This window comes from Nymphalis io, chromosome 1 (assembly GCF_905147045.1).
Source record: "Nymphalis io chromosome 1, ilAglIoxx1.1, whole genome shotgun sequence".
NCBI lineage: Eukaryota > Metazoa > Arthropoda > Insecta > Lepidoptera > Nymphalidae > Nymphalis > Nymphalis io.
The window spans coordinates 9,425,678-9,445,441 of record NC_065888.1 but is presented as its reverse complement, the minus strand read 5'-3'; the positions used below and the strand labels follow the sequence as shown (position 1 = coordinate 9,445,441).

The following is a 19,764-nucleotide window of genomic DNA, read 5'->3' as shown; positions in this document are numbered from 1 at the left end:
ACGCTCTAAAATTAAATAAATTTATAATGATATTTAATTTAAAAATAAAACATATCCAAGGAGCCCTGGGTTGTTACCGACTTTTTTAATAAATGAAAGACGTTTTAATAATAAAATTATAAAAATTTAATAGATAAGTATATACTTAAATTGACTTCGTATTTATATATTTTTATAATATTAATATTATATCTGTGGATATGCACTGCCGATGTAGTTTTTACTGCGGTATCTAAAGTTATGTGTAACGATTTCAACGTCTTTTGTTCCAAGTTTTAGTTTACAGTCTTTATCAGCTCGCGTAACAAAACATAAAGTATAAAGTGCCATTTCCAATTCAGGCGATGTCCCTATGAACATACTATCTACTGGTTTGTCTACACCTTGCTGGTTGAAGTGCATTTTGAGAACAGCACCTTTCTGAAATAGGAATCCAATTGAATCTGTACACATTCAGCGAAACATTAAAAATATCGTAATTTAAAAAAAACTTACGCCATTAAGTTCTACATATTTCAAGTATCCTAAATAATTGATTCGGTTTGCTAATTCTTCTTTTGAGAAATAAATCCAATTGTGTAAACCTATAATAAATATAGTTTTTTTAGTTTTTAATACATAAAAGTTAACACCTTAATTATAGGGATAAATAATTATTACGTTACCTGAAACTTCATTATTTTTAAGCTCAGACACAAATACGTGTTCGAAGCCTGAACTACTTATTTTTCCTTTACCTCGGGAATATAACCCAAACCACATTTGCTTTATAAAATCTCTTTGTTGTTTCGGATCTGGGGTGACATATCCTAAAATAAAAATATATAGTATATATATTTTACAATTATACCTACAATTGAACGTACACATTACTCATACATAAGTTAAGTAAGTTCGCATAAAAAATACTACATAAATATCAACATATTTATTTTCATTTCTCAGATTTTTTTTTGCCAACGCATCCTTCGTTCGAGAGCTGCCATTTTTAATATACTCAGACAAAGTTCCGTTTCATTCTCATACACCATTCAATTCAATTCCATTTATGTATTATCTCACCATATCTCGTAATAATATCAGTAGGCGGATGGGCCAATGGCTTGGTGGTAAGAGGTCACAACAGTCCACAGACATTGGCACCGTAAGAAATATTAACGATTCCTTACATCACAATGTGCCACCAACCTTGGTAACTAAAATGTTATGTCCCTTCTAGCATTTTATTTTCTTTCATAACATTGAAAAACTATTTATATATTTTTGTTGTTTTTACATTCCAACATGATAAAATAGATAAAAGTAGTATAAAAACTCTTCCCATCTCTTGTTTTGTTGAAAGTGCCCATTAAATATTTGCTTACTTTTTTTACATAAAATTTTAAATGAATAAGAATATGAATTGTATTTGTTCTCTTATTTATAGAGAAAAATATAGGTACCTACCTATAGCAAGCAAAACGGAGAATACCTATATATATATATAAGAAAATACCTTATTCTCAAAAAAAGTTCGATTTTACCTTTATCTTTTAAGAAATTCATCAAATGGCGAAATACACTTGTAGCCATAATGACGTCCATGAAAGCGTTCTCTTCATTTCTCTCCTGTAATTCAAATGTATGATGATTTGATTTTTTATAGAATGCTTCAGTCATTGAACCTGTGTGTTACCTGTGATGTTACATATTCATTGACTAAAGTATCTCTTTCGTAGTTATCCAATAGAGGTGTGAATTTTTGTACTGTCGTCATATTCCATACTTCGGCTGAAATAGTGAGTAATCTGCAAACAAAGATAAAATTAACGACTTAACTTGATTGATTAACGCTATTTTTCCAGCATCGGCATGATATACTAATTTTTGTGGATATTTTTAACCACATTTACTCAATTACATTCCTTTTTATGTTGTGTTTTACGAATAAAGATGGAAATATTCCTATTTCTAATATTTTATAATTTAGGAATAAATGTAATAATACCTAAATTTCTAGGGCAGTATTAATTACTTACGGTAAAGGAGCCTTATCTTCTTTCGAAAGTGATGTTGTTTTTTCTTGATAATTAACCGTTACATATTTAGCTGCATTATTTATATCTTTTCGGAGCAATTCTTCACTCATAGTTTGTAATTCCGCATCGCTTGGATTATTTGAATTTGTGCCTTGACCTTGATTACTAATTATGGAACTAGGTAAAACAGGACTCCCTGGTCGCTTTGTGGGTGCATTGTTATTTGCAACACCAGGTCTTCCACCAGCAGTAGCGGGTGTCGTAACTTTATACGTGGATGTGGGCTTATTCGAACCTGATACAACTGAACTGAAGCTCATCGGTTTTGGAGTGTTAACTGTAGACAAAGTTGGTGTTTGGTTGCCTTTGGGTCCATTTATAACGGAACTGTAACTTGGCTTTTGTGTCGGTCCGCTTGGGTGCTTACTATCATAAAAGTTAATGAGATCTTTTACTTTTCCTGTCATTGAATTAGTGTTTTTATTATTTGAAGATGGTAGGTTTGGCGCTACATAGTCTCTTTTTGGTGGAGTTGAAGGCATTGGGGTCGTGATTGAATGTTTTGATGTGGTGCCTATAGGCTTTAAGGTAGGGAATTCAGCTACATAATCCCTTTTAGGAGTATGCGAAGAAGATCCAGAGTTGGTAAACGTATTAATAGGAGGCTTAGACGTGGATGTTGGCAGAGTGGATGGACGTTGAGGTGCAACATAGTCACGTTTTCCAGAAGTTTGGGGTTTGGTAGCGGGAACATTGTTGATATTTGCGGTCAGAGTAGTTTGAGTAGGTTTTGACGGAGATAAGCTTGGAAAATTCAAATTATAACTATTTTTATCATTTGATGGAATAGTCCCTGCTTCGTGAAGTAAAAAATCGTTGCTAGGATTATAGCGGTGGTCTCTACATATGCCTGAAAATAGAAAAAAATGCAAATAATTAATTAATAACAATTAACTAGGCTATTAATGTTTCCGTAACCGTAACAGCCTGTGAATGTCCCACTGCTGGGCTAAAGGCCTCCTCTCCTCTTTTTGAGGAGAAGGTTTGTAGCTTATTCCACCACGCTGCTCTAATGCGGGTTGGTAGAATCACATGTGGCAGAATTTCAGTGAAATTAGACACATGCAGGTTTCCTCACGATGTTTTCCTTCACCGTAGGCTATTAATGTTTTCTTTCAGTAATCCGACTATAAAGGCGTTTCTCAAACCGTAAAGTGCTGTGATCTTTTAAAATGCAAAAACAAAAACTTGCTACTACTAAAATATTCTTATCATTATTTTGATTATTTTAGTGAACACAAATAAATTTAGCTTTTTTGTTTATGTGTTAGATTATTTATAATTTGTTAGTGTTTAATAATTTCAGATCGCGCTCCGTAATCGCTCGTAGATACTGTGATACAACAAACCACGCATATTTTTTCACGTTTATTTGAATATATATCTAGTAATATTTTAAAATCTTTCAATAACATTAAGCTTGAATTGACGTGATATCATAAGTCGAGATTTTTAATAATCTATGAATTTGTAAAACAATTGAGTTTTTAATATCAGCGTAATAATTGTTTGTGATGCAACCTATGGGCAAACTGCGAAGAATTAAATCTAAGGTTTGTTTATCTTTACTCGTTCTTGGATTGGAATATATAAGTTGCCTTTATCCGTTCTGAAACTATAAATTAAAATAATATAAGTTCTATATCAATCGATGTAGCAGCTTTATCGTGAAGTAGGTAAAATAAAAAACAAAACATTCCTAATTACAACATAAGTACAGTAAATTACAGTTTGAGAAGCATATTTTCAGATATTTGCAATAACGCAAAGATATTGCGATATTCTTATACATAACCGAGCCCGTCTTAGTTGTCATGATCTCTAAAATGTTGAGAACGATGACCTCGATGAGGATACAATAAAATTTCTGCAGAAACGAAAATGTCAGTGATTCGAATAATTAAATAAATAAATATCTTAAAATAATTAACCATGATTCAAGAAATACGCGAATATTTTATGTATTCTTAATTCATCATTGGACAGTAAAATAGGCCTTGACATCTATTGACTATCCTGTTAGGTTTTATTACAGACGTTAATGAACTTAAAAAAAATCTGCAAATAGTGAATATGTACCAAGTATTATAAATTATACGCAAGTAAACTTTCTAAGCCAGCTTTCTTCATTAATAATGCATATTTTAGAGTGTGGTACATTTATACAAATAATTGATTAATATTTTTATTATTATTTTTGATTGTTTTTTTTATAATATTTATTTTTAATTTATGGTATAAATATTATAATTTTAAATAGCTAATTTATTCGCAGTTATTAATACAAAATACATTTTTCACAGTCAAATATTTACAATTCAGCTAATTATCCTTGACTTTTTAACATTTCTAATCTTACGAACTGATAAACTGTTATTCTAAATAAAACAATACTTACATGTTTTTGTTTGAGAAATAAACACAAATGCAATACAAATAAATCTTAGAATTTCCATGATTTTATTTTATAAAAACCAACAGTTAAGACATTGAGGAAAATTTTTATCAAATTCACTCTTTGAACTTGAAGTAATAATAGTATAAGAGTGCAGACGGAGTTTGTTTACGTAGCAAGAAGATATATAACTATTAATTGGGAACTTTTGGCGCTTGTGAATCAACTTCAATGTCTTACATCAATTCGTTTCTCTCAGCTGTAACTGTCACCACACTAGACCATAACTATATACAACAGTCAGTGTTTAAGGTCATATAGGAAACTTGTCTATAAAGATATGAATTATGAAGATCACTTTACGTAGACCGTAGACAGAGAAACATATAGACCAAGGGGCCGTGAAACCGGGATTGAGACAGAGATAGTTTGTCAATGTGTGCGTGTAATGTTGCCATAGTAACTGCATTCCCTGTTTCGGGAGATAAATAATTTTCAGGATTTAATTAAAACAAAATAAGGTTATTAAATTTTACTTTTTACCGGTTGCAGCGACGTGCCGTACGCATTATTGGCAACGTAAAGGTCACAAACACCCTTGAACCTTTACAATTGCGTCGTGAGATAGCAGCACTGAGCGCTTTCTATCGACTGTATCACGGCGAGTGCTCTGAGGAATTATTCTTTCTAATTCCTGCTTCCCCCTTCCTTCTTAAGTCCACGCGAGCTGGTTCTCGATGTCACCGCCTAACTGTGACATCAATTCCATCGCGAACAAAGAAATTTGGCAACTCCTTTCTTTGTCGCACTTCCAAAAAATGGAATTCCTTACCAGCTCACGTGTTCCCCTCCTCTTACAACCCGGGTTCCTTCAAACGAGGCGTGAAGAGGCATCTTGCGGGCCGGCAAGGCGAAGGCGGCTAATGCAGAACGTTTTTCCCGTCTGTACTGGCCGTCGTCGCGTTTGGACTCTACTACCACCTACCATCAGGTGGAGTAGAGTCATTTGCCCTCCCGGCGAATATAAAAAAAAAAAAAGTTATTATACATTTTTATAATTAAAATATTTTTTTGTCTTCCAACTGCACCCAAAAACCGTTGCATTGTTTGTTTTTGTTTCCGTTATTAATAGTACTTCAACATATTTATATGGTACTGGATTAGCATTCCCCTCGGATGTTGAAATCTAAAAAACACAATTAAATTATTAATAAAAAATGGTTGCCACATATATTTCTCTTGACTCGGTATCTAATATTATTATTAATTCATACAGAATGTTAAATAATATTGTCGTTAGGAAATTATAAATAGGAGAACGAATAGATTAAAATAACATATTTACATATAATGAAGCACTTAAGGTTATTATTGGACTCCGTATTTATTTGTTTACATTGTCGACGACTCGATCTTTTAAATCGAAAATCGGGACATTTTTTAAGCTGACGCTGGCAGCACTTACATGATAAATAATTATAGGTTATGAATGATAAAAACTGGAAAATCCTATTATCTTTAGGATTTTAATTCAATATAAGGGTCCATCATGCTATGGCATAAATAAACATCACCGAAATACTATATTTAGGGACAAAATAGTCATACTTACGCGTGAATACACACGCCCGCAATTTTCTTCTTGATATCGCTTTAACATGAAATAATACGACAATGCACCATTGTATAACCTCCGATATTATATAAGGATTGTTTCTCGGCCTTTTCACTAAATTACAATCGTTTTCCAACATAAAAATAAGCGAAAATTGAACAAAAAACACAATGAACGCACCAACTGTCAAATTTGTTTCGCTACTTAAGTAGCGAAACAGATTTTTCCAATGCATTTGATAAGGTTGACCATGAGATACTGATTAGGAAACTTTCATGTTTGGCATTTCTGATACATCTCTGAGATGGTGTTAATCATATATTTCCGATCGATAATCCAAAGTCATTATTGACGGGGAGTGCTCAGACCCTTTCAATGCCACTTCCGGTGTTCCATTCCAGGAAAAGGAATCCATTGTTAAGTTCATATAATATTTCGTAATGAAAAAATAGATGATGATAGACTGTTGAGTAGAATTAATATTAATGTTCCTAGAAGACCCCCTCGTAACCCATGTCCGTTCTTTAAAATTGACCGCACTCGAACGAAACTTGGACTGAATGTTCCAATATTGCTAAATTCGCGAGAATATAATTATTGTCTTAAAAACACAGTAACACTGGATATTGGTTGTGACGGACTCTCATCGTTTATGAAAAAATGTGATATTTCTTTTAGTTAATTTGGTTAAAAATATAATTAGTTGCTACTTTTTGTTTCTGTTTTTGTTCATTATTTAACTATTTTTATTTTCTGTTTTTATTTTTGATTTGTATGTTTTGTAATTGCGTTTGTAAATGGTGTGTTCTCCGGTAATCGGTTGTGCATAGTTAGTTTTAAGTTAATGTAAAAAGTGTTTTGAATGTGTGCTATGTACAACTGTTGGGTATCCAAATAAAAAAAAATAGTGTGTCGCGCATGTCTATTATCATTTAAATAATGTTAATTTGTAAGTATTTTATTATGAACATACTTATTTCGTTATTAATTAAAACAGCTATAAAAATGGATAATATATTTAACGGATTATTTTATATTTCCTTAAAATGTGAGTCAATATGAAGTGGTTATCTCTGTCGCAATTTCAGCCTTTGCCATTGTAGTACTTTATATGCGCTAACTTCACAGAGAGCCTTCAATTTCAATCCAGCTAATTTCATTTACGTGTATTATACATACATTTGAGGTACCTATTTCGAAAATGGATTAAAAAAGTACTTACATAATTATTAAATTTCACGATTTTTACATGCTTAGTTACCGGTTTTTTCACGATTAGGTACAGGGCTACATTAATAGATATGTTTTCGTCCTACCTTATAGATACCTTAATTATAGGTATAGGTTATATTATTATAGGTTTTTATATATTTTGGATTTATAAAACTTTTGTAATTGTATATTTTATACAAAAATTAACATTTTCTTGAGCGCTTTTGAAGCACGCCTGCTCTATGATCGTTGCTCACTATTAATATTAAGGGAAATAATTATCAATGTCAAGTGTCAGTTGTCATTTAAATTAACCTCCCACTTTTAAGTCAAATTTTGTAACAGACAGAAAGCCGGCAAAATTAAAAAAAAAAACACAAGTAAAAATTATATTTACATCATTACAGCTTTTGGGAAATGAAAATGATAACAAGAAATACTCCATTACATTCACGATGAAATTTACTCTTCCATCTACTGAATTATACATTTATTTTTGCTTATGGATATTTGCGAATTTATTCTCTTTATATAAATTAATAGAAGTTCAAAGAGGTATACAATTCAAGTCTATATTATTTACATAGTATAATTGTAAACATCTTATATATAAATAAATTTAAATCTTGAATTTGTTCCTTTAGATATTTTAGAGAAAGATACAGAATTACTTCTTAATTTAAGTGATTTACAACAAGGTTGGAGTTCCCTATCGAGGCTTAAAGATGGCTCTGATATTGAATGGAGCAGCTGGAAATATTTTCTTCACACTTCCTGGCACTACTTGATATTCCAATTTGTAATTTCTGAATTAATACGTGAAGTATGTAGTTATATTCTCAAATATTGGTATATATTATCTAGTATAATTTTCATCACAAGTTATATGGGATTTAGACAATTAGTAATAATTTTTGCTCAACCTTTTATATATGCTATGATATTGATTTGTGGAGGAAGAAAATTAAGTATTTGGATTACAAGCATATTTTTACTATTAAGTTACAACTCTTTAAAATACAAATATTATTTTTGGAATTTTTTGGACCATGAAGAAATGCAAGATGAAGAGGTATATCTAATTTTATTTAGTGTAGCCTGGATTGAACTTCGTTGCATAAGTTTTTGTTTAGATTATGTTGAAGATAAAACTACAACAGTATTGACTTTAAATGAAGCAGTAAATATGTTTAGTTATATATTGTACTTACCTCTGCTATACATGGGTCCAATTATTCTATATGAAGAATTTCAAAAAAGTTTTACAAGCAAAAGAGAAAAATTAAAAACAAGACTGAAGCAATTTGCTATTGATATAACAATTTTTAAATTTTACACATTTATTTTGGATTTATGTTTTCATTATATATATTTCTTTGCAATGCAAAATAATATGCAGGTCAGTATGGAATTTATGTATACATTTTTTCTTTTTTTATTATAAGGCAAACTCTGTTGCAACTTTTGCTAACAGAAGTTTGCATAGTATGGAGTAAAAGCCATTTTTTGTAGCTTAATGGCTTGCTAAACAAATGTGCTTTCGAATGGTTGCTTTCTATTTGCTTTAACAATACCGGCACACTTAAGCTTGTAACCGTAAAGTATTGCTCTTTGTCAAAACAATAAAGATGAAAGTTTTGAGTCTTCTATCAGTAAAACATATTTTTTTTTTAGTTGATAAGAAAGCTACCAACAATTGCTCTCTGCGGTGGTGGACTCTGGATGGGATTAGAGTTTCACATGAAATATGTAATATCATATGGCAGTACAGGAGCATTTTCTAGACTTGATAATATGGACCCACCACCGACACCTAGGTGCATTGCAAGAATTCATGTTTATTCTCAGATGTGGAGACATTTCGATGTGGGTCTCTACAGATTTTTAGTAAAGTAAGTACAATGTGTTTAGAGGATGTATATGATTTATGAAATATGTACTGTCTTGTACAGCTTTTGCTCATTGACTAAGTATTATTATAAATTTATGTTGATTTGTGAATTTAAAGTATGTGTAAATATGCCTAATGTATGATCATGGAATTATTTAATATTATATCATTAAAAAATGATTTTAAAACTTCTAAATATATAAAAAGTTTTCTTTTGGAGAAAGCAACATCTAAATGTTACATTATTTTTCAGATATATATACAAGCCTGGTTATGGGGTGTTATGTAAATTTGACATATTACCAAAGATCATTTACAAGCTGATAGCATCACTTGCTACATTCCTATTTATTTTTTTGTGGCATGGAACTGTGTGGCACATACTTATTTGGTCTGTATTGAATTATTTAGGAGTCACATTAGAATATATAGGTCAAGTTATTTCGAAACATAATATATACGAAAAATTTAGAGTAAACATTTTAAAAACTAAAGCCATGGAGGTACGTTTTATTGCTTTTTTATGTTCACCGTTACTAGCTCTTTCAGCCATTTCAAATTTTTATTTATTTGCTGGAAGCGAAGTTGGGAATTTATTTTTTGAATGTTTTTCTCAACCATCACTTTTAAATTCTTTTATATTAATTTTATCTTTATATTGTTGTTGTCATGTATCTATGGCACTGGAAAATGTTCAATCTAGAGGCACTTGTGTAAAAAACAAATAAAATACTTTTTTATCAATTTATTTTATTTAATTTTAATTTATTTTATTATCTTTTAAATGGAATCTCTGTTTATGACTTAGGTATAATTTCAAATGCTGGTATTTAAATTAGGTAACAGATATGACAAATCAATTATTGTGATGCATGCATTACCAATTTTCATTTCACCATCGATTGTTTTTATGAGTCAAGATAAATACTTTTTGCTGCGTGTCTTAAGTACAATATAATAGCTAATCTTGTAGTTTTACACAAATATCAAAAATGTTTATTTTTTCAATCACTGTGCCACCTATCATGTAATGATTTTGTTATATTTTTTGGCATTAACCATATTTTCAACACATTTATACCGAGATTATGGTAATATACTGTTGGATTTTATTAAAGCTATGATGTATCACTGTCTCGACGTAACTAATACGTTTACTCCGTCATTGTCGTTTATCAATCAAATTGTTTAGAAATTACATGGATCACTAAAAGACAATAACAATTAAAAATATAAAATGAAAAAATATATTTTTTTAAAGTAGGTAACAATAAACATTTTAAATGGCAACTAATTGATAAGTATTGGATCCTTTTAGGAGCAAGTAGGAATGAATGTGCATTGCTTCAATTAGATCATTTGGGTCGCCAGCAATAGCAGCCGATTTATGTATTTGTATCAACTCCTGTCTACTGAATACATCTTTACTCAATTTGTGTGATCGATGTCTTAACACATCTAAAAATCTTTTAACCTGAAAAGACAATAAATTAATTTCAAATACACTTTACAAGGATGTTCTCACTTTTAAAGATATACTTTACAATAATATTTATATTTTACAATTATAATTTAATAGTCTCCTAACAACAACACTACTCCTACTGAAATATTGATATGTTTAATTTCCTGATTAATAGTAGATATTCAAATTTATTAGAAATACCTTATTCCGAGAACTAACTCCAGATCCATTGATTGAACGTGATAATTCTATATTACCAAATTCATCACTAAATGTGTCCATTAAGCTGTGTTTTACTAAACTAATTACATCATTAGCATCTTGAACAGTTGCTTCTTCTCTTAAGTCAACTCTAGCTCTAGCCTGTAAAACAAATTAAACATCTAATAAATGCTGTTTAACTAAGTACAATGTAAGGTAATTTTAGATAAATTTCTGCCTCATATCGACTAAGCTGCCACATAAGCCCCAAATCTTCCTATTAACTGAAAATTGAGTTTTTTTCTAGCAATGAACTGTTATTTTATTATTTAATGTAATACTTAACTAATTTACAGTATGTTCAATTAAATTGAGAGTAATGTTGTATATTGTATACTATACAATATACAACATCCAAAGTTGTGGGGTGGCTTTGTTAATAACATTAATAAATTATTAAATATAGCGTCCACTCTGACCCTTAATCAGGGTAGCCTTTCAGCGCCCTTTTGTCGACGCTAACACTTCACATAAGTTGCATTTCAGTTAATGTTATATAAACAGTAACAAATATATTTATAAAAATCAAACAATGCTTAAATACTTCCCTAGAAATTGTTTTTAACTCTTGCTGCTTGGCGCCTAGAGTCCTCGCTCTACCCCAGGGCCAGTGCTGAATAAATACTCGAATCTAGTAGGTAGTCAAGATGAAGTTTCAGCATATTGTTTGTTGTTTTAATATTACCTGTGTGAGTCTAATACAAGCTTCAAGTTGTCGCGTTGTTATAGGTGCACCGTCATTGCTTTGTTGTTTGTGACGAAGTTCTAAATAAAAATCTTGTAGAACATTCGCGGCGTCCGTGCTCAGTTTAGGATGGACGTATCTTTTAGCGTATGCAATATACTTCCGTAGTAATACTAATGGTAAACTGTCGATTACTTCGCCAGGTTTGAGACGTAGTTTTTTACTGAAATTAAATATTACAATAATTTGTTTTAACACGTGTAACTGTAAAATTATCATTATAGTATATATATTGTATATATATAGTTTAGTATATTGTTTTCGTAGAAACGACTGTATAACTTGTGCCAGTAAGGGAAAAAATATAAATGGTGGCCGGTCTTCTACCAATTCATTCGCACAATACTTGTATAGAAGTATGCAGACTTATTATAATTAGTTCCTTTTATTCATTACTAAAAGCTAACTGAACCTCGTCAAACACAAACAGACGCATGTTAACCCGTTAGTCTCCTTTAAAATAACTGTAATAGTAAGTTCAATAAAATATACATATATTTTTTGCTGTCTATACTAACAAAGTATTCAGCTACTCCTTGGCATTTTTTTTTTATAGAATAGGAAGGCGGTCGAGCATATGGACCACCTGATGGCAAGTGGTCACCAACGCCCTTAGATATTGGCATTGTAAGAAATGTCAACCATCGCTTACATATCCAATGCGCCACCAACCTTGGGAACTAAGATTTTATGTCTCTTGTGCCTGTAATTACACTGGCTCACTCACCCTTCAAACCGGAACACAACAATACCAAGTACTGCTGTTTTGCGGTAGAATATCTGATGAGAGGGTGGTACCTACCCAGACGAGCTTGCACAAAGCCCTACCACCAGTAAAAACTAAATAAATTTTATTTTAGTAAGTAAATTTATAAATGTTTTCTTTCTTGGCAGCGTTATATATGGAAAAATATAATTTAAAAAAGGAAATTAAGCTTATTTGCATTGATATTATAATATAAAATCATGTATTTAAGTCCTTGGTAATAATTTACCTTAGAGAAACATCACCATCACTTTGACTGGAGTCTATACTTAAATTAATATTACTTGTTCCAGCGTCTGCCATTTTTTTTCTCTTTGCTCCCGAATGTAGAGCCAAAACATGTTCCGATAACATTGCATCAATTTTCTGAAATATATTTTTATATTAATATAAATGAACATGTAGATACAATTTCACTTTTACAAGTTTTTTACCTCATCAGGTTGATCTAGCAATATGAAAACTAGATCGAATCTTGACAATAGCGCCGAGTTAAGTTTTAGGTTTTCAGCAACTGTTTTTGATCTGAAATAAGTTAAAGATATCATGCAAATATAATTCCTATTGCAGCAACCGCAGAGCATATTTTCCTATTTTTCTAAAAGGTCCCAAGATAGGAAACATTCTTTATAATGATTAGTATTGGAAAATATAGTATATTTACACCTGGCTGGGGGTGTGACGTGCGTCGTGTACCTGCAGTAGGAGCCGGCGCGCGGGTTGGCGGCGGCCAGCACGGTGGCGCGCGCGGCCAGGCTGCACACCACGCCGCCCTTCGCCACGCTCACGCGCCGCTGCTCCATCGCCTCCAGCAGGCTGCTGTGGTGCGCGCACATCTGCCGGCAGCCCACACGTCAGGGTCTCTGGTGCTTGGCACTTGTAGAGGAGTGGGATAGGGAAAATATATTTTCCATTTCGCCGTAACAGTACTCTATTGTATCTCATTTATTGGTAAAACGGAGACATCGGTCTAGATGGGATGGATGAGGAACAATGGAGAGTGAATTTTATGTTGAAGGCCACCTTGTCCAGTTCGTCGACACAGCAAACACCTTTATCGGCTAATACCAGAGCACCAGCCTCGAGGGCGAAGTCACCGCCGGGTTCTCGGCCCAAAGCTACCGTTAGACCTCCGGCTGAAGCGGACGCCCCACACACGTAGACGCCTAAAGTCAAACTTATGAATACTAGTATTTTTTAAAGTTAATAATCTTAATAGTTTTCAATCAAAAGTAATGTATAACTCGATCTTTTTCTATTAGAGCCTTCAGATGTGATAGTTTTAAAAATAATTTGCATGCGTAAATATTTTTATTTAATAATGATATTTTTGGAAGAATAAATAAAAAATATATTTCAAATTTTAACCCATTACATTAATATACAAAGAATACTTAAAATTAGCATGAAACTATTATGTACCTCTAGGAGCAGCGTGCGCAGCAGCTTGCAATAATTGTGACTTTCCTAGCCCAGGATCTCCGACGATTAACACGTGAGGGTTTGACCTCGTGCCATTCTCAAACTCGGTTCCGCCGAAAAGGCCTAATAGAAGACCAGCTTTAACGGCCTCTTGGCCGAATATTGTAGGGCATAGGGAATGAACTAAAAGTCTAAATACATTGTCCGAAGCATGAATCTCCTGTAAAAGTAAAAAAAAAAACTAATTAAAAGTATGTTACCATAAACAACTTACTACTTTGTTGTTTTATTAACAGATTCTTGACATACACATTCTTAACACGTGATATTAGTGCGAAACAAACTCTTAGGCTATATAAATATATATTGGAAGATAATGAAAAATATACACATATGTAAATACCTGAATTGCATAATAATCTTTTAAAGTAAAAGATAATGTTGGATTACTGAGATTTCTCTGACTATGTATGGAAACTGCCTCTACATATAACTGTAGTAGTCTAGCAGCTCTCCGGCCGTCTTCACCACCTTTGCTTTCGCCACGAACCTAACACAATGTTATAACCTATATAAAATTATAATTTACTTTGTAATTGTTACAGGACTGATTTGTAAACTACAATTACATCTTCATGTTTTGTTAATTAGCTATCACCTATCATAAATTATTTTATTACTTTAATAATATAAAGTGGTAAGTTTTACAGATTGATATTAAACACATTCAAATAAGATGTGTTCTAGTAATAATAAGTTGTAAAGAGTAAAACCTTTTTTTTTTAGTTGTGTGATATTGGGACAGGTGTTAGTTAATTTTATATTTATTTATTTGAAACGGTACATCTACAGTATATATATTAAATACTTTTTAATTTAGTAGCATCCTTTAATATCATCTACCTGATATATGTACCAATTACAGATATGCACAACACTGGCAGGGTAACTAATATGCGCTAATACTGTCTTAGTTGATTGACAGACATTTTTTTATTAACAATCAATTTAAAAAAAAAATTAAATAAAAAAATCTGATAAATATATTTTAAAAAAGATATAGATTACTTTAAAAGATATTTAAAGATATTTACTGGTGGTAGGGCTTTGTGCAAGCTCGTCTGGGTAGGTACCACCCACTCATCAGATATTCTACCGCAAAACAGCAATACTTGATATTGTTGTGTTCCGGTTTGAAGGGTGAGTGAGCCAGTGTAATTACAGGCACAAGGGACATAAAATCTTAGTTCCCAAGGTTGGTGGCGCATTGGATATGTAAGCGATGGTTGACATTTCTTACAATGCTAATGTCTAAGAGCGTTGGTGACCACTTACCATCAGGTGGCCCATATGCTCGTCCGCCTTCCTACTCTATAAAAAAAAAAAAAAAGATATAATGTAACCATATTTTAAAAAAAAATTGCAGCATCTTTGATTATTTATCAATAAGGCATTATTGGTTAGTTTGTTTCATTACATTATTAAAACTATACCTGTACTATACCAGTAACACAAAGGACATCCCCAGGACATGCACTACCAACCAAATCACCTTGAAGTTCTATTTCTACAGTTCTTGGTATAGTTCCTGACAAGCTCTGAAATTGGTTGTGGGTGGGTAATTAGTAAAAACAATCGAAATTGAATTTGCTGAAAGTTTTCTCTCAAATTAGTTAATTTATTTCTATATAAATGTTCAAATAAAATTTGCTAAAAGATATCTATTGTGACAATATATCAGCAGTTAGCACTCGGATACCTTTATTTGGAGGTAGGGCTTTGTGCAAGCCTGTCTGGGTAGGTACCACTCACTCATCAGATATTCTACCAAGAAACAGCAGTACTTTGAATTGTTGTTTTCCGATTTAAAGGGTGATTGAGCCAGTGTAATTATCTGCTTAAGGGACATAACATCTTAGTTTCCAAGGTTTGGGGTGTAAGGGATGGTTAATATTTCTTACAGTACCAATGTCAATAGGCATTGGTGACCAAGCGGTAACAAATGGTAAGCACCATATACTAATTTGTCCGTCTATCTACTTTATAAAAAACTTTTAGCATGGTCTGTATAATAAAATATAACCATATATTTTATTACCTGTGATTGTATCTCTTGTATTTTAGCTATTTGCCAATCAGTGGTATTAGTGAATGGTGAAGATTGCAATGGTTCAAATTTATGGCCAGTCTTACAACTTTGGCAGTTATTTGGAGCTGTAAAAAAAACAAGAGTCAAATAAACTGATTATTATAATATTTCCAGATAATCTTACTTCAAAAACATAATAAAACTGCCTTAATTTTCTACTGTGAAAAAAATACACTCCAGATGCAAAGATATATCTCATGTAAAAATAAGACTTTATAAGGTGGTGAGTGAGATCAGTAATTAATATCAGCTACACTCATTGAGATCATATTTTAAAAATTATTTGAAAACATTTTAGTAAGTATGCATTAATTTAATTGTTTTTTTTTTTTTTAAATCAATATGCCACCCTATTATGGCACCTCATTGGCTTTAATACTGATAACTAAAGTGAGCCCTAGATCTAATACTGAACTGAGTCTTTGGGAAACTGATATAATACCTGTAATGATATACCTGTAAATACACCTTGAGGTTGCATCACAGCTTGTGTACTATGACAACTAGAACATTCAAAAGCCATTGAAGTGCATATAAGGCCAACACTGCCTACCCTTATAACAGTGCCTTTTATTGTTACTAGTTTTCCTAAAAATTTTATATGTAGTGAGAAATAAATTAACTTAACATAAAAATAAATTAATTGAACTTATAAACTGCTAAAACTTGAAGTAAATATCACAGGTTAAAATCTAGGCAAGCAACTCATAGTTTTCATGTGCCTCATTTGCTTTTATATAATCACATGATTAACAGAGATTATAAACATTATTATGATTCATCAACATTACCACCAACCCGCACTGGAGCAGCGTGGTGGGATAAGCTCCAAACCTTCTCCTCAAAAACAAAGGAGAGGAGGCCTTAGCCCAGCAGTGGGACATTTACAGGCTGTTACGGAATGATTCATCAACCCCAGTCTTCAACAGAGTAGTGTCCACCACACTCTTAAAACTTTCTCCTTAAGAGGAGTAGATATTTTTAGACTGTTACTTTACTTCTATTTAATGTATTGGAATATGATATACATACCAAAATAATTAACTTTTAAATTTGCAATTGGAATAATTGGTTCATAGTTCAATATTCTAACTCTTATGCGAGATTCACATTTGAGTGTCTGTAAATACAACAAGTTATAATATATTTAATTATAAATAAAAAGAAGAATGATAAAAAATTTAATACCTCATGTAAACTATATTCCAAAATCCTTAGAGTTGTCTCTGGGTTTTCAAATAAATCATTTTGAAAGGCAGACCAAGCATTTTTAAAATCTATGTCATTAATTAAACTTTGAACATCCAAAGACACACTGCGTGTCTGGTCAATTTTTTCTAAATCGAATAAACTTCTATTTTTTTCTATGTATGCGTGGAAGCTTTCTATATTTTTAGCTATTTCTTGATTTGAAGATTGCTCTGGAAAAATAAACATTATGTTTTATAATCATCACTGTCTATTTTTTGGGGCTATATTATAAACAAAATTTTGATATATACCTTGAGATGGAAAATATAGTTTCCAAGCATTTTTATCAGGGTATATGGGTATTACAATAGGTAATTGATTTGCTGGAGCTCTTGAAGACCTAGATGCACTTGATAACAATAAAGACGATGATGTTGAATTGTTAAGGCTGCGGTTGTCGGAAGTATTATTTGTCTTATTTCGGTTCCAATTATTTTTATAACGACCTCTCCAATTACGACGCATTTTAAGAAATTTTCAAAATTTCCAAAGAAACTACAAAAAACTTGTTTCCATATTTTAATTTGACAGTTTTACCCGCGTATCAATTTGACATTTGTCCATACGTTTCGGTCAATAGTGATGCAACTAGTATGTAGTGAGAAGGCATCTTTTTTAAAAATAATTCCTATAAAATCGAAGGGCAAATAAATGATATTTACCAAATATTACAAGAAAAAAGATATTTAAACAGCTTAAATATCCAAAATGAAAAGACATTTTTTGCGTTGCTTATATAGTAATTTATTAATTACTACAAAAGCTTTCGTTATTTATTCTTATACAAAATTTGACTCATAAACATTGGTAATCAAAATCAAAGCCATACTCTTGATTTTTGTGTTAAAAATCTACGATAATTTTCAAACAACCTAATTTTTTTTCCAAGCGATCGTCTCAGGAAAAGGAACTGGCAGAATAAATTAGAAAAGTCACAAAATCGCATCATGAATCGCTGAACAGACTTTAAAAAATATTTTTAATTTCGCTCAAAACCAGCACCGATGATCTAGCCAGCCCTTTTTGGATTTAATAATAAGAATTATTAATGTGATGTAACTTGAATGTGTTAAAGTAACATTTTCTTTGGTAGAAATATTTTGTCAATGTTTTGTCTTTCGTGTTCTTTGACAAAATATAACAAAATTAGTTATATTACAGGAATACATTAGTTACAGAGGATGTCTGTATATGGAGAAATTCTGAACATCTAATTTCAATTTTTAAAGTATTAATGTGTCAGGAATATTATGTCAAATCATTAAAAAGTAGTAAATTGTCTATAGCAACATAAGGGGCTCACCTGAATCCATGGCACCGAGTGCACGGGTAGGTAAATAAAATATCTGTTAAAAGTAATGCACACCAAACTTATATAAATTGAGTATTTTATTAACACCTTTCTTATACATGCATAACTTGAACTCTATATCAGTGTAAATCTGTCTCGTCAAAAATGCAAATAACGATAAAACCTATTCAGCTTTATAGAATTATAAATCAGAGACGTACTTACGTGCATTACGTTCTCTCATCCTCAAATAATAATCAGTAAATATGTATTATTCACTGATTATTTGACGTTTTACAGACGCAGGCATTTTCTGAATTCTGTATATTTCGCAAGGTAAAAATACATTCTCTAGTACATTGTATTCCAGTTGTCAACTTGATAAATCTACTACTTGATAAAACTAATCTGGTTTTAAAAATTAATTCATTTTTGGCGGGAGGTAGCGCGAAATACGGTCAGGCGTATCATGGTATTCATAAACCAGATTTTGGTAAAAGTAAGTAGCTATTAGTTCATATATTTTTCTAATAAATGTATTAAAATTAGTTTTGTTTTGTTTATAATATACATACTTTCTACTAATGATTTTAACAGTAACCAATTTACTATATGCCAAACAATAAATATTTGTTTAATAATTTGAAAATTATGTCTTCGTCTTTATCGCGATTATATTTTTTTAAATATGTCTTAAATATTCGAATCATTATATATTTCAAATTTGGAATTATAAGAAGGGAATAAACTGTCAATTATAATTATCAAAAAGATCAGACCGTCTTTTAGTGATCATTTATAAATATAAAATAATTGAAGTAATTTCATATTATATTATATAATTATTTAAAAAAATGTCCAACGAAGCTGAGGAGAATCCGCCAGAAGCCCCACCTGACGGCGTAGCTGAAGAAACAGGTGCGGCAGCTCCTCCTGCCGAAGGATATGTGGAAGATGTAGAGCACACTGCTGTAAAAATAGACGAAGTTGCGAGAAGAATGTCGAGGAAACAGTCTATATACCCTGCTACACCTGGAACATCAACACAGATGGTTGATATAGATCGGACAGCATTAGACGCTATTCTGGACGTCTCATCAAGACTCAAAGACATTCAGAAGAAGAGTAAAGTTTCAATGAGTACTTTGAATTTAGCTCATGAATCTTACAAGGACAAACAAGTAAATAAAGTTGTCAATTAATTGAATGAGTTTCATTTAATT

At 31.6% G+C, this 19,764-nt stretch overlaps 4 protein-coding genes across 4 annotated transcripts in view; 2 read left to right on the top strand and 2 right to left on the bottom strand.

The window, feature by feature from the left end:
• Nucleotides 1-108: 108 nt before the first annotated feature.
• LOC126770993 (endoribonuclease CG2145-like) lies at nucleotides 109-4,840 on the bottom strand. Its single transcript, XM_050490627.1, has 7 exons — nucleotides 4,477-4,840; nucleotides 2,019-2,928; nucleotides 1,676-1,787; nucleotides 1,524-1,608; nucleotides 666-809; nucleotides 496-584; nucleotides 109-420 (listed from the first exon to the last, which is right to left on the bottom strand). The coding sequence occupies exons 1-7, from the start codon at nucleotides 4,532-4,534 to the stop codon at nucleotides 187-189; spliced, it is 1,632 nt and encodes a 543-aa protein (XP_050346584.1). The 5' UTR covers nucleotides 4,535-4,840; the 3' UTR covers nucleotides 109-186.
• A 2,797-nt stretch (nucleotides 4,841-7,637) lies between these two features.
• On the top strand, nucleotides 7,638-9,930 carry LOC126770933 (protein-cysteine N-palmitoyltransferase Rasp). The gene is made up of 4 exons (XM_050490556.1): nucleotides 7,638-7,855; nucleotides 7,945-8,699; nucleotides 8,975-9,192; nucleotides 9,445-9,930. Exons 1-4 carry the CDS (start codon nucleotides 7,756-7,758, stop codon nucleotides 9,917-9,919), a joined length of 1,548 nt encoding a protein of 515 aa, XP_050346513.1. The 5' UTR covers nucleotides 7,638-7,755; the 3' UTR covers nucleotides 9,920-9,930.
• A 485-nt stretch (nucleotides 9,931-10,415) lies between these two features.
• LOC126770926 (DNA helicase MCM8) lies at nucleotides 10,416-17,794 on the bottom strand. The gene is made up of 15 exons (XM_050490542.1): nucleotides 17,502-17,794; nucleotides 17,188-17,420; nucleotides 17,032-17,119; nucleotides 16,456-16,587; nucleotides 15,949-16,064; nucleotides 15,344-15,448; nucleotides 14,254-14,400; nucleotides 13,851-14,070; nucleotides 13,452-13,594; nucleotides 13,125-13,264; nucleotides 12,863-12,953; nucleotides 12,658-12,794; nucleotides 11,603-11,825; nucleotides 10,858-11,019; nucleotides 10,416-10,665 (listed from the first exon to the last, which is right to left on the bottom strand). The coding sequence occupies exons 1-15, from the start codon at nucleotides 17,713-17,715 to the stop codon at nucleotides 10,471-10,473; spliced, it is 2,346 nt and encodes a 781-aa protein (XP_050346499.1). The 5' UTR covers nucleotides 17,716-17,794; the 3' UTR covers nucleotides 10,416-10,470.
• A 1,531-nt stretch (nucleotides 17,795-19,325) lies between these two features.
• The window catches only part of LOC126781134 (dynein axonemal heavy chain 8), a 43,949-nt gene continuing 43,510 nt past the window's right edge, over nucleotides 19,326-19,764 (top strand). The window contains exon 1 of the mRNA XM_050505961.1: nucleotides 19,326-19,722. Coding sequence (XP_050361918.1) covers nucleotides 19,396-19,722 — 327 coding nt within the window. The 5' untranslated portion in view covers nucleotides 19,326-19,395. The remainder of the gene's footprint in view (nucleotides 19,723-19,764) is intronic.

What these genes read in the sequence shown, in the direction of transcription:
- LOC126770933 (XM_050490556.1), top strand. Translation starts at nt 7,756, where the DNA reads ATGAAATTTACTCTTCCATCTACTGAATTATACATTTATTTTTGCTTA. An exon ending in ATTAATAGAAGTTCAAAGAG is followed by an intron (nt 7,856 to 7,944) that starts GTATACAATTCA and finishes TTGTTCCTTTAG; the next exon opens with ATATTTTAGAGAAAGATACA. An exon ending in CAATGCAAAATAATATGCAG is followed by an intron (nt 8,700 to 8,974) that starts GTCAGTATGGAA and finishes TTTTTTTTTTAG; the next exon opens with TTGATAAGAAAGCTACCAAC.
- LOC126770993 (XM_050490627.1), bottom strand. Translation starts at nt 4,534, where the DNA reads ATGGAAATTCTAAGATTTATTTGTATTGCATTTGTGTTTATTTCTCAA. An exon ending in GAAGATAAGGCTCCTTTACC is followed by an intron (nt 1,788 to 2,018) that starts GTAAGTAATTAA and finishes CTTTGTTTGCAG; the next exon opens with ATTACTCACTATTTCAGCCG. An exon ending in AATATGTAGAACTTAATGGC is followed by an intron (nt 421 to 495) that starts GTAAGTTTTTTT and finishes TTCCTATTTCAG; the next exon opens with AAAGGTGCTGTTCTCAAAAT.
- LOC126770926 (XM_050490542.1), bottom strand. Translation starts at nt 17,715, where the DNA reads ATGCGTCGTAATTGGAGAGGTCGTTATAAAAATAATTGGAACCGAAAT. An exon ending in TGGAATATAGTTTACATGAG is followed by an intron (nt 17,120 to 17,187) that starts GTATTAAATTTT and finishes TTGTATTTACAG; the next exon opens with ACACTCAAATGTGAATCTCG. An exon ending in TGCGCACGCTGCTCCTAGAG is followed by an intron (nt 13,595 to 13,850) that starts GTACATAATAGT and finishes GTTTGACTTTAG; the next exon opens with GCGTCTACGTGTGTGGGGCG.